The sequence below is a fragment of the Ranitomeya imitator genome, chromosome 4, assembly GCF_032444005.1.
Source record: "Ranitomeya imitator isolate aRanImi1 chromosome 4, aRanImi1.pri, whole genome shotgun sequence".
NCBI classification, from domain to species: Eukaryota; Metazoa; Chordata; class Amphibia; order Anura; family Dendrobatidae; genus Ranitomeya; species Ranitomeya imitator.
Genome location: NC_091285.1, coordinates 439,518,071 through 439,532,412, shown reverse-complemented (window position 1 = coordinate 439,532,412; position 14,342 = coordinate 439,518,071). Strand labels below are relative to the sequence as shown.

At 45.1% G+C, this 14,342-nt stretch overlaps 1 protein-coding gene across 1 annotated transcript; it reads right to left on the bottom strand.

Annotated features, from left to right (window-relative positions):
* Positions 1-7,473: 7,473 nt before the first annotated feature.
* Positions 7,474-9,934, bottom strand: LOC138674181 (uncharacterized). Its single transcript, XM_069762091.1, has 4 exons — positions 9,811-9,934; positions 9,278-9,393; positions 9,010-9,156; positions 7,474-8,620 (listed from the first exon to the last, which is right to left on the bottom strand). Exons 1-4 carry the CDS (start codon positions 9,892-9,894, stop codon positions 7,702-7,704), a joined length of 1,266 nt encoding a protein of 421 aa, XP_069618192.1. The 5' UTR covers positions 9,895-9,934; the 3' UTR covers positions 7,474-7,701.
* Between the last annotated feature and the right edge of the window lie 4,408 nt (positions 9,935-14,342).

The following is a 14,342-nucleotide window of genomic DNA, read 5'->3' as shown; positions in this document are numbered from 1 at the left end:
CCTGTCACCACGAAAATCGCGGGTGAGGTAAGCCCACCGTCATCAGGGGCTTATCTACAGCATTCTGTAATGCTGTAGATAAGCCCCCGATGTTATCAGAAAAAGGAGAAAAAGACGTTATGTTATACTCAACCACAGGCGGTCTCGCTGCTGGTCAGGTCAGATTGGCGTCTCCGGTCCACTGCGGCGCCTCCTATCTTCTTTCCATGAAGTCCTCTTCTGATCTTCAGCCACAGCTCCGGCGCAGTCGTACTTTGCTCTGCCCTGTTGAGGGCAGAGGATAGTACTGCAGTGCGCAGGCGCCGGAAAGGTCAGAGGCACGGCACCTGCGCACTGCAGTACTATCCTCTGCCCTCAACAGGGCCGAGCAAAGTACACCTGTGCTGGAGCCGTTGCTGAAAATCAGAAGAGGAAGTCATGGAAAGAAGATAGGAGGCGCCGCAGTGGACCGGAGACGCCAATCTGGCCTGACCAGCAGCGAGACCGCCTGTGGTTGAGTATAACATAACGTCTTTTTCTCCTTTTTCTGATAACATCGGGGGCTTATCTACAGCATTACAGAAGTGGGCTTACCTCACCCGTGATTTTTGGGGTGACAGGTTCCCTTTAAGTTTTGTTATAAAATGTAAGTTCATATACATTAAAAAAAGTTTCTTTAACCCCTTTACCCCCAAGGGTGGTTTGCACGTTAATGACCAGGCCAATTTTTACAATTCTGACCACTGTCCCTTTATGAGGTTATAACTCCGAAACGCTTCAACGGATCCTGGTGATTCTGACACTGTTTTCTCGTGACATATTGTACTTCATGATAGTGGTAAAATTTCTTTGATAGTACCTGCGTTTATTTGTGAAAAAAACGGAAATTTGGCGAAAATTTTGAAAATTTCGCAATTTTCAAACTTTGAATTTTTATGCAATTAAATCACAGAGATATGTCACACAAAATACTTAATAAGTAACATTTCCCACATGTCTCCTTTACATCAGCATAATTTTGGAACCAATTTTTTTTTTTGTTAGGGAGTTATAAGGGTTAAAAGTTGACCAGCAATTTCTCATTTTTACAACACCATTTTTTTTTAGGGACCACGTCTCATTTGAAGTCATTTTGAGGGGTCTATATGATAGAAAATGCCCAAGTGTGACACCATTCTAAAAACTGCACCCCTCAAGGTGCTCAAAACCACATTCAAGAAGTTTATTAACCCTTCAGGTGTTTAATAGGAATTTTTGGAATGTTTAAATAAAAATGAACATTTAACTTTTTTACACAAAAAATTTACTTCAGCTCCAATTTGTTTTATTTTACCAAGGGTAACAGGAGAAATTGGACCCAAAAAGTTGTTGTCCAATTTGTCCTGAGTACGCTGATACCCCATATGTGGCAGTAAACCACTGTTTGGGCGCATGGGAGAGCTCGGAAGGGAAGGAGCGCTATTTGACTTTTCAATGCAAAATTGACAGGAATTGAGATGGGACGCCATGTTGCGTTTGGAGAGCCACTGATGTGCCTAAACATTGAAACCCCCCACAAGTGACACCATTTTGGAAAGTAGACCCCCTAAGGAACTTATCTGGATGTGTGGTGAGCACTTTGACCCACCAAGTGCTTCACAGAAGTTTATAATGCAGAACCGTAAAAATAAAAAATCATATTTTTTCACAAAAATTATATTTTTGCCCCCAATTTTTTATTTTTCCAAGGGTAAGAGAAGAAATTGGACCTCAAAAGTTGTTGTCCAATTTGTCCTGAGTACGCTGATACCCCATATGTGGCAGTAAACCACTGTTTGGGCGCATGGGAGAGCTCGGAAGGGAAGGAGCGCAGTTTGACTTTTCAATGCAAAATTGACAGAAATTGAGATGGGACGCCATGTTGCGTTTGGAGAGCCACTGATGTGCCTAAACATTGAAACCCCCCACAAGTGACACCATTTTGGAAAGTAGACCCCCTAAGGAACTTATCTAGAGGTGTGGTGAGCACTTTGACCCACCAAGTGCTTCACAGAAGTTTATAATGCAGAACCGTAAAAATAAAAAATCATATTTTTTCACAAAAATTATATTTTTGCCCCCAATTTTTTATTTTTCCAAGGGTAAGAGAAGAAATTGGACCTCAAAAGTTGTTGTCCAATTTGTCCCGAGTACGCTGATACCCCATATGTGGCAGTAAACCACTGTTTGGGCGCATGGGAGAGCTCGGAAGGGAAGGAGCGCCGTGTGACTTTTCAATGCAAAATTGACAGGAATTGAGATGGGACGCCATGTTGCGTTTGGAGAGCCACTGATGTGCCTAAACATTGAAACCCCCCACAAGTGACACCATTTTGGAAAGTAGACCCCCTAAGGAACTTATCTGGATGTGTGGTGAGCACTTTGACCCACCAAGGGCTTCACAGAAGTTTATAATGCAGAGCCATAAAAATAAAACAAAATTTTTTTCCCACAAAAATTATTTTTTAGCCCCCAGTTTTGTATTTTCCCTAGGGTAACAGGAGAAATTGGACCCCAAAAGTTGTTGTCCAATTTGTCCTGAGTACGCTGATACCCCATATGTGGGGGGGAACCACCGTTTGGGCGCATGGGAGGGTTCGGAAGGGAAGGAGCGCCATTTGGAATGCAGACTTAGATGGAATGGTCTGCAGGCGTCACATTGCGTTTGCAGAGCCCCTAATGTACCTAAACAGTAGAAACCCCCCACAAGTGACACCATTTTGGAAAGTAGACCCCCTAAGGAACTCATCTTGATGTGTTGTGAGAGCTTTGAACCCCCAAGTAACATACATAGTAACATAGTAACATAGTTAGTAAGGCCGAAAAAAGACATTTGTCCATCCAGTTCAGCCTATATTCCATCATAATAAATACCCAGATCTACGTCCTTCTACAGAACCTAATAATTGTATGATACAATATTGTTCTGCTCCAGGAAGACATCCAGGCCTCTCTTGAACCCCTCGACTGAGTTCGCCATCACCACCTCCTCAGGCAAGCAATTCCAGATTCTCACTGCCCTAACAGTAAAGAATCCTCTTCTATGTTGGTGGAAAAACCTTCTCTCCTCCAGACGCAAAGAATGCCCCCTTGTGCCCGTCACCTTCCTTGGTATAAACAGATCCTCAGCGAGATATTTGTATTGTCCCCTTATATACTTATACATGGTTATTAGATCGCCCCTCAGTCGTCTTTTTTCTAGACTAAATAATCCTAATTTCGCTAATCTATCTGGGCATTGTAGTTCTCCCATCCCCTTTATTAATTTTGTTGCCCTCCTTTGTACTCTCTCTAGTTCCATTATATCCTTCCTGAGCACCGGTGCCCAAAACTGGACACAGTACTCCATGTGCGGTCTAACTAGGGATTTGTACAGAGGCAGTATAATGCTCTCATCATGTGTATCCAGACCTCTTTTAATGCACCCCATGATCCTGTTTGCCTTGGCAGCTGCTGCCTGGCACTGGCTGCTCCAGGTAAGTTTATCATTAACTAGGATCCCCAAGTCCTTCTCCCTGTCAGATTTACCCAGTGGTTTCCCGTTCAGTGTGTAATGGTGATATTGATTCCCTCTTCCCATGTGTATAACCTTACATTTATCATTGTTAAACCTCATCTGCCACCTTTCAGCCCAAGTTTCCAACTTATCCAGATCCATCTGTAGCAGAATACTATCTTCTCTTGTATTAACTGCTTTACATAGTTTTGTATCATCTGCAAATATCGATATTTTACTGTGTAAACCTTCTACCAGATCATTAATGAATATGTTGAAGAGAACAGGTCCCAATACTGACCCCTGCGGTACCCCACTGGTCACAGCGACCCAGTTAGAGACTATACCATTTATAACCACCCTCTGCTTTCTATCACTAAGCCAGTTACTAACCCATTTACACACATTTTCCCCCAGACCAAGCATTCTCATTTTGTGTACCAACCTCTTGTGCGGCACGGTATCAAACGCTTTGGAAAAATCGAGATATACCACGTCCAATGACTCACCGTGGTCCAGTCTATAGCTTACCTCTTCATAAAAACTGATTAGATTGGTTTGACAGGAGCGATTTCTCATAAACCCATGCTGATATGGAGTTAAACAGTTATTCTCATTGAGATAATCCAGAATAACATCCCTCAGAAACCCTTCAAATATTTTACCAACAATAGAGGTTAGACTTACTGGCCTATAATTTCCAGGTTCACTTTTAGAGCCCTTTTTGAATATTGGCACCACATTTGCTATGCGCCAGTCCTGCGGAACAGACCCTGTCGCTATAGAGTCACTAAAAATAAGAAATAATGGTTTATCTATTACATTACTTAGTTCTCTTAGTACTCGTGGGTGTATGCCATCCGGACCCGGAGATTTATCTATTTTAATCTTATTTAGCCGGTTTCGCACCTCTTCTTGGGTTAGATTGGTGACCCTTAATATAGGGTTTTCATTGTTTCTTGGGATTTCACCTAGCATTTCATTTTCCACCGTGAATACCGTGGAGAAGAAGGTGTTTAATATGTTAGCTTTTTCCTCGTCATCTACAACCATTCTTTCCTCACTATTTTTTAAGGGGCCTACATTTTCAGTTTTTATTCTTTTACTATTGATATAGTTGAAGAACAGTTTGGGATTAGTTTTACTCTCCTTAGCAATGTGCTTCTCTGTTTCCTTTTTGGCAGCTTTAATTAGTTTTTTAGATAAAGTATTTTTCTCCCTATAGTTTTTTAGAGCTTCAATGGTGCCATCCTGCTTTAGTAGTGCAAATGCTTTCTTTTTACTGTTAATTGCCTGTCTTACTTCTTTGTTTGTATTTCACTACAGTTTATAACGCAGAGCCATGCAAATAAAAAATATTTTTTTTTCCACAAAAATTATATTTTAGCCCCCAGTTTTGTATTTTTCCAAGGTTAGCAGGAGAAATTGGACCCTAAATGTTGTTGTCCAATTTGTCCTGAGTACGCTGATACCCGATATGTGGGGGGGAACCACCGTTTGGGCGCATGGGAGGGCTCGGAAGGGAAGGAGCATCATTTGGAATGCAGACTTAGATGGATTGGTCTGCAGGCGTCACATTGCGTTTGCAGAGCCCCTAATGTACCTAAACAGTAGAAACCCCCCACAAGTGACCCCATATTGGAAACTAGACCCCTCAATGAACTTATCTAGATGTGTTGTGAGAACTTTGAACCCCCAAGTGTTTCACTACAGTTTATAACGCAGAGCCGTGAAAATAAAAAATCTTTTTGTTTTCCCACAAAAATTATTTTTTAGCCCCCAGTTTTGTATTTTCCCAAGGGTAACAGGAGAAATTGGTCCACAAAAGTTGTTGTCCAATTTGTCCTGAGCACGCTGATACCCCATATGTTGGGGTAAACCCCTGTTTGGGCACACAGGAGAGCTCGGAAGGGAAGGAGCACTGTTTTACTTTTTCAACGCAGAATTGGCTGGAATTGAGATCGGACGCCATGTCATGTTTGGAGAGCCCCTGATGTGCCGAAACAGTGGAAACCCCCCAATTATAACTGAAACCCTAATCTAAACACACCCCTAACCCTAATTCCAACGGTAACCCTAACCACACCTCTAACCCTGATACACCCCTAACCCTAATCCCAACCCTATTCCCAACTGTAAATGTAATCTAAACCCTAACCCTAACTTTAGCCCCAACCCTAACTGTAGCCCCAACCCTAACCCTAACCCTAGCCCTAACCCTAGCCCTAACCCTAACCCTAGCCCTAACCCTAGCCCTAACCCTAGCCCTAACCCTAACCCTAGCCCTAGCCCTAACCCTAACCCTAGCCCTAACCCTAACCCTAACCCTAGCCCTAACCCTAGCCCTAACCCTAGCCCTAACCCTAGCCCTAATGGGAAAATGGAAATAAATACATTTTTTTTTATTTTTCCCTAACTAAGGGGGTGATGAAGGGGGGTTTGATTTACTGTTATAGCGAGTTTTTTAGCGGATTTTTATGATTGGCAGCCGTCACACACTGAAAGACCCTTTTTATTGCAAAAAATATTTTTTGCAATACCACATTTTGAGAGCTATAATTTTTCCATATTGTGGTCCACAGAGTCATGTGAGGTCTTGTTTTTTGCGGGACGAGTTGACGTTTTTATTGAAAACATTTTTGGGCACGTGACATTTTTTTATCGCTTTTTATTCCGATTTTTGTGAGGAAGAATGACCAAAAGCCAGCTATTCATGAATTTCTATTGGGGGAGGCGTTTATACCGTTCCGCGTTTGGTAAAATTGATAAATCAGTTTTATTCTTCGGGTCAGTACGATTACAGCGATACCTCATTTATATCATTTTTTTATGGTTTGGTGCTTTTATACGATAAAAACTATTTTACAGAAAAAATAATTATTTTTGCATCGCTTTATTCTCAGGACTATAACTTTTTTATTTTTTCGCTGATGATGCTGTATGGCGGCTCTTTTTTTGCGGGACAATATGACGCTTTCAGCGGTACCATGGTTATTTATATCTGTCCTTTTGATCGCGTGTTATTCCACTTTTTGTTCGGCGGTATGATAATAAAGCGTTGTTTTTTGCCTCGTTTTTTTTTTTTTTTCTTACGGTGTTTACTGAAGGGGTTAACTAGTGGGACAGTTTTATAGGTCGGGTCGTTACGGACGCGGCGATACTAAATATGTGTACTTTTATTGGTTTTTTTTTTTTATTTAGATGAAGAAATGTATTTATGGGAATAATATTTTTTTTTTTTTTTCATTATTTTGGAATATTTTTTTTTATTTTTTTTACACATTTGGAAAATTTTTTTTTTACTTTTTTACTTTGTCCCAGGGGGGGACATCACAGATCAGTGATCTGACAGTTTGAACAGCACTCTGTCAGATCACTGATCTGACATGCAGCGCTGCAGCCTTCACAGTGCCTGCTCTGAGCAGGCTCTGTGAAGCCACCTCCCTCCCTGCAGGACCCGGATCCGCGGCCATCTTGGATCCGGGGCTCGAGCAGGGAGGGAGGTGAGGAGACCCTCGCAGCAACGCGATCACATCGCGTTGCTGCGGGGGGCTCAGGGAAGCCCGCAGGGAGCCCCCTCCCTGCGCGGTGCTTCCCTGCACCGCCGGCACATCGCGATCATCTTTGATCGCGGTGTGCCAGGGGTTAATGTGCCGGGGGCGGTCCGTGACCGCTCCTGGCACATAGTGCCGGATGTCAGCTGCGATAAGCAGCTGACACCCGGCCGCGATCGGCCGCGCTCCCCCCGTGAGCGCGGCCGATCGGCTATGACGTACTATCCCGTCCAGGGTCAGATAAGCCCAGGGCACCTCGACGGGATAGTACGTCTAAGGTCACAGAGGGGTTAATGTAATTAATTTTTCTTTTACTTTATTAAAAAAAATTATTTTAACTACTCAGATTTCTTATTATCATAAAAATAAGAAGCTCGGAAATGGGATCTGATTAAGCAACGGTAAACAATAACAACATGGAAACGATTATTGTTTAAATAATATTTTTTATTTATTAGCAATGTTTACAATTAGATTAATTAAAAAGGGGCCTTGGTAGATAGGGATTTGGCGACGATTGATAGGGATTACGCCTCACATTTTCACAGGTGTTAGCATCTGTGCCGTACAGACTGGTTCATTAGTGGATAGGGTTCAGCCGTCATATGTTCTGTGCTGTTATATCTCACGTCCAGTCTTGGGCCTTGATTCTGTTTAGGCATCAGATATTCTCTGCAGTTCAGGCAGCTCAACACCGGCACAAGAGTATTGCCAGTGCACGGCACCTTCAGGACTCATGAAGTAGTCTGCAAAGGTTTCTCTCACACGCACACCCGTGTTACATTGCCTTCCTTGACCAAAGTTGTCCACTGCATCTAATTCTGACACCTGTAATTCCTCAACTACCTCAGTGCTGTATTCCCGAGCATAGTTGTGGAGCACACAGCATGCCTTTATCACAGTGTCCACGGTCTCCGGATCTAACTGGATGGCAGTGTGAAAGATCCTCCACCGACTACACATGATCCCGAAGGTACATTCCACATATCTTCGTGCACGGCTCAGCCTATAATTAAAAATCCTCCGCCGGTCATCCAGTGCTCTTCGTGGGTATGGGCGCAGCAGGTGGGGCTTCAAGGGAAATGCCTCATCCGATACCATCACAAAGGGTACTGGATGTGTGGAACCTGGCAAAGGTCTAGGGGCTGGGAGCGTGCCGCCATCTCGAAGAATTTGAAGTCCAATCTGTGATGATTGCAACACCCGAGAATCCCCAGTACTACCATAGGCACCAACGTCGATGGCAACAAACTTGTAATGTGCGTCAGCCACCGCCATCAAGACCACTGAAAAATACTTCTTATAATTAAAGAAGCGTGATCCTGATCTTGGTGGCTTTAGCACTCTCACATGTTTGCCATCAACAGCACCTACGCAGTTGGGGAAATTGGCCACAGTTTGAAAGCCTGCTGCAACCTGCAGCCAAGTCTCCTCGGTTGGGCAAGGCATCACGATGGGCCGCAACTTCTGCCAGATGACGGTACATGTGCACCGTACAATTTGCGAGATGGTCGATTTGCCAACCCTAAATTGGAGGTGCAGGGATGTGTAGCTCTCTCCTGTGGCTAAAAACCTGAAGAAAGAAAAAAAAAAATTTAGAAAACCTACCAACACAAATTGTGTTGCAAGATAAAACATCCACATCATGGCCACTAGCGTTATGGGGACACAGGCAGCATTGCAGCAGCATTATGAGGGAAACAGGGTACACTCGCAGCATTGGGGCAGCATTATGAGGTAAACGGTGCACTCGCAGCATTGGGGAAGCATTATGAGGGAAACGGTGCACTCGCAGCATAGCGGCAGCATTATGAGGGAACCGGTGCACTCGCAGCATTGCGGTAGCATTATGAGGGAAACTGGCAGCATTATGGGGGCACTCGCAGCATAGCGGCAGCATTACGGATTAAACAGGCAGCATTTGTGGCAGCATTTAGGGGTGCACTAGCAGCAAGGCCTTACCGCAAGGTGATGAGCAGCCTTTCTTCTGCAGAGATCGCTCTTCGCATGACCGTATCTTCGTAAGTGAGGTGTGGACCAAGAAGAATTAGAAGACGATCAAATGCCTCAATGGAAAGACGGCAAAACTGAGAAAATTTATCTGGAAAGCTGAAAATAAAAAGGAACATAAAACTTTAATTTTAAACACACACATAATGTATGTTGTATATATCAAAAAAAGGTACAAAGAAACACAGCTGTCAATATACCATTTCTCACTATATCTTACCTCCTTAAATCACGATAAAGAACATGGAAGTGTCCCTTTTCCTCCCGTTCATGAATGATGGGATGAACCCACATCCTTTTTTGCCGTCTGCTATCCCTTCTTCTCCGCGATTGCTCCTATGGGAGAATATAGTATGTGTTATTACATGGAACTGTACAACACATGTTATACAGCTGGCAAGGCTGGGTTCACATTGCGTTCCCCCAGTCCGTTTTGACGGACTTCGTAACACCGCTGCATAATGCGGTGAAACGTAGTCCGCTAGCGCCACCATTGACTCCTATGTCTGACATCACTAGCCATGTGCCGTCATTTGAGTGACGGTCGGACCTCTAGACTCTGACTGCAGCGTTTCCGTGTCTGTCACTGCTAGCGCAGATGTAGCTAGCAGATGCTCCATCTGCGTTAGTGATGTGCCAAAGTCAGCACTTACGTTGCAGCAGACCGTGAACGTATGTGTTGAACGGGCTGCTGTACACATTGTGAACCCAGCCTAATACGGAAAGTGTTCACATCTAATGACATTTTCTTACCAGCTCGCTGTAGTGGTGCAGCAAAAGTAGTGCCGTATGCAACAGTAGGCAGTTCTGTTCTGGAGTTAGACGATGGTGCGGCATCTTGAATTCAACAAGGAAGCTAAATGGTGAAGAGGGGTTGGACCAGGAAATGAACTCATGGGTTTTTTTTTTTTCAACCAATTTTATCTGCTGTAAAAAACACATAAAAAACGCATGTAAAAAAACGCATGTAAAAAAACGCATAAAAAACGCACAAAAAACGCACAAAAAACGCATGCGGTTTTCCTGGGAGTGGTGCCAATTTCTCCTCAGGAAAATCTCAGGAAAATTTTGCACAAAAAACCTGACGTGTGCACATAGCCTCACTTCAGATTCTGACAATCATGTTGCAGGTAGTGCAGCAAGAAGGCACTCATGTGTCTTGCGCATCTAGGAGGAACAAGTCCTTGTTGTCTTGGTGTTGGCGAGGTGAGAATCATGCTTCCTTCGTCTGCCCTCTCCCCCCAACCTCGCACAACAGAAATTTGGTCAAGGTCTCCCTTGTCTGATGAGTCTTCCATGCCCAGTGCCAGTTTGTCCTCCTCTTCCTCGCCTCCTGCACCTTCCTCAACAGTTTGGCTGCTACCATGCGCCCTCGGTAATCCTTCTCCCCCAGCCTCCAATGCCAGCCGCCTTGGTGCTGCCAACCTTCTTGACCTTGGAGATATGATCCCTTCCACATACGACTCCTCCTGTTCCTCCTCCTCCTCCTCCTCTTGTTCCACCACCTGACTCCGAACACTGTGTAAGGTGTGCTCCAGCATGTAAATCACTGGAATGGTCATGCTGATAATGGCATCGTCAGCACTAAACATCTTCGTTGCTATTTCAAAACTGTGCAGAAGGGTGCATAGGTCTCTGATCTGAGACCACTGCTGCAGCGTGATTTGCCCCACCTCTTGATCTCGTTGGCCCAGGCTATACGTCATAACGTATTGCAACAGGGCTCGTCGGTGCTGCCAAAGTCGCTGCAACATGTGCAGAGTTGAATTCCACTGTGTGGGCACATCGCATTTCAGCCGGTGAACTGGCAGGCCCAACGACTTTTGTAGAGATGCAAGTCGTCGAGCTGCGGGATGCGAACGGCAGAAGTGAGCACACAGCAACCATGCCCTCTGCAGAAGCCCATCTAGTCCAGGATAGTGGGATAAAAATTGCTGGACAACCAGGTTCAAAACGTGAGCCATACAAGGCACGTGTGTGACATTGCCCCGGCGTAGGGCCGCACCCAGGTTTGCGGCATTGTCGCACACAGCCTTCCCTGGCTGCAGGTTGAGTGGAGACAACCATTGATGGAACTCGGTCTCCAGAGCTGACCACAACTCCTCAGCTGTGTGACTCACATTTCCCAGACATTTCAATGTAAACACTGCCTGATGCCGTTGAGCCCTGGTGACAGCATAGTGAGGAGGTGTGCAGGATTCCTTCTGCACAGTTACAATGCAGGTGGCATTACCAGACAGGCTTTGGGTGCAGGTGGAGGACCGAGAGGAGGTTGAGGAGGCAGAAGCAGTGGAGGAACTTCTAGATACAGAGGATCGACCAGCAACTCGTGGGGATGGCAAGACTTGGACAGCAGCCCCTTCTCCTGATGTTGCCGTAGTTACCCAGTGCCCAGTCACCGACATATAATGCCCATGTCCATGTCTACTCGTCCAAGTGTCTGTGGTGAAATGCACCCTGTCACACACAGAGTTTCTCAAGGAAGCGGTGATGTTGTGTGCGACATGCTGGTGTAGCGCAGGCACAGCTTTCTTTGAGAAGTAACTGCAACGGACATAAGGTCTCGAAAATCCTCTGTGTCCACTAGGTAGAAGGGCAGCATTTCTCTAGCCAACAGCTTGCAGATGGAGAAATTCAACCTCTTAGCTTTGTCATGGCTAGGAGGAAATGGTCTTTTACTTGTCCACATCTGAGGGACTGAGGGCTGGCTGCCGTGCTTAGACGGAGTTGAGTAGGGTGTCCCCGGCAAACTGCTGGTCTGTGAGGAAGGTGCAGGCGGAGATGTTATGTTGCCTTGATCAAAAGGGGGTGTCGATGTCGGAGAGCGCTTAACAACAGCAGGTGTTTCCACTTGCAAATGTCCTGATGACCTGCCAATCACACTGGCTGTTGCGGGTAAAAAGGTGTAAGGTCTGAGTCCAACACCATGTGCGACCGCTGTCCCCACAGTCACAGAGGATGAAGAGGATGCGGATGCACTTAATGGGGCAGACGGTGGTTGACCCGGCCCACTAGGCCGGATTGTAGCACAGTGAACTTCCCACTGCAACTTATGCCTCATATCCATGTGACGGTTCATGCATGAAGTACTCAAGCTAATGATTTTTTGGCCTGTACTGAGATTTTGTTGACAAATCTTACAGACAACATGAGTTGGGTCATCCTTTGCAATGTCAAAAAATGCCCAAGCTATGCAAGGCTTAGAGCCCGTGTGACCTGAAGAGCCACCACGACTTCTGGTCTGAGGCACAGTTGGGGTTGAGGATGCAGTTGTTGACGTAGTTCCAGTACTCTGTCTCTGTCCAGGAAGGCGCACCGTTACCTCGTCATCAGACTCGTCACTAGCATCCTCCTCCACCTCCTCTGCTGACCTCATGGACTGGCGGACTGGGGGTTGACAGTGGGGTCTACAACCTTGTCATCATCATCTTGTGTGTTCTCTCACCTGTCCTCAGAGCCAACCTCTTCCTGCCCCGACCGAAAAGTCAAGTTTTCGTTCCAATCAGGTATCTCAGTCTCATCATCATCTTCCACATTGTCTCCACCAACAGGAGTTAGGCTATGTTCACACGTTCCTGATTTCCATCCTTTTTTTTCTGCACTAAAAACCGCAGCTCTTGGCAGAAAATGCAGGTCCTTTTTTTGGTGCGTTTTTGGTGCGTTTTTTTATGCGTTTTTTAGTGCTTTTTTTATGCAGTTTTCTATGCAGAGTCTGTGTGTTTTCTAGGGAGTTTTTTTAGGGTTAAAATGGCTGAAAATACCCTAACCCTACCCCTAACCCTACCCCTAACCCTAACCCTATTCTAACCTTAGTGGAAAAAAAAAATATTCTTTATTTTTTTATTGTCCCTACCTATGGGGGTGACAAAGGGGGGGGGGGGGGTCATTTACTATTTTTTTTATTTTGATCACTGAGATATAACCTATCTCAGTGATCAAAATGCACTTTGGAACGAATCTGCCGGCTGGCAGATTCGGCGGGAGCACTGCGCATGCGCCCGCCATTTTGGAAGATAGCGGCGCCCAGGGAGAAGACGGCCGGACGGACACCGGGAGGCCGGGTAAGTATAAGGGGGGGAGATGAGGGCACGGGGGGGGCGTCGGAGCACGGGGGGGTGGCATCGGAGCATGGGGGGGTGGGATTGGGGCACGGGGGGCAGCCACACTGCAGCGGTTCTGCACCACAAACCGCAGTAAAACCCGCAGATATATTTTTCATCTGCGAGTTTTACTGCGGGTTTGACCTCACAATGGAGGTCAATGGGTGCAGAACCGCTGCAGTTTTGCAAAAAGAAGTGACATGGTACTTCTTTTTTACCGCGGCTATTCAGCGCGGCTTTTTTTCCCGATTCCCGCATCATGTGCACAGTGGTTCCTGTTTTCCATAGGGTACAGTGTACTGTACCCTGCATGGAAAACAGCTGCGGAGCCGCAGCGGCAAAATCGCGGCGGTTCCGCAGTAAAAAACGCACTGTGTGAACATGGCCTTACAGTTTGGGAATGAGGGTCTACATTATGCTCAGAACCTTCTTCATCTGGTCTACAAGTGAAAAGCCCAACATATGATCACAAAGTGATCCCTTCAGCTATAAACATATAAACCAATAGAGAGCAAAAGAAGGTATAAATATGTTACAAATATATAAATTTATTAAATAACCATGTATCAAATACATAAACATCAATTGACAAAAAACTATTAAATACAAAAACAATAACATGACAATACCCTATACCTAGGGGAGGAATAGGATCGGCTGTGTATCATATGGCCGATGGGGCCAAATAAACACCCATAATATGAAGCACCACGACTGGGGGTAGAGCGAATTAACAGAAAGATAAAGTCATATCTACTGAGGACTACATAGTGTTATTAATAAATATCACAACACATCAAATACCTGTTAATTACCTGGAACCCATAAATAGTATAATGCATCAAAAGATATCAATATCCATGATAGGCAAGTGTGGGTAATAGTAACAACTGTCAATCATGTAACACATGTATTAAATAATACCAAAGTCCCTAGGAGATGCTCACCCTAAGATACAACCAAAGATGACAATTGGTAATAAAATGATAGCAGTGCCTCCTAAATAGTTATCCAATATAGCGGTAAAGAACACCATAAGAAGCTCCTCGTATACCTGCAGTCATGGTGCAGCCTGGATGGTGGTCCCGTAGTGCACCTCGACGCGCGTTTCACTGCCCCCGCAGTTTCGTCAGGAGGTTAATGGGTAGCGTGTTTGTCCGGCTATTTATACAGCACTTATGATAA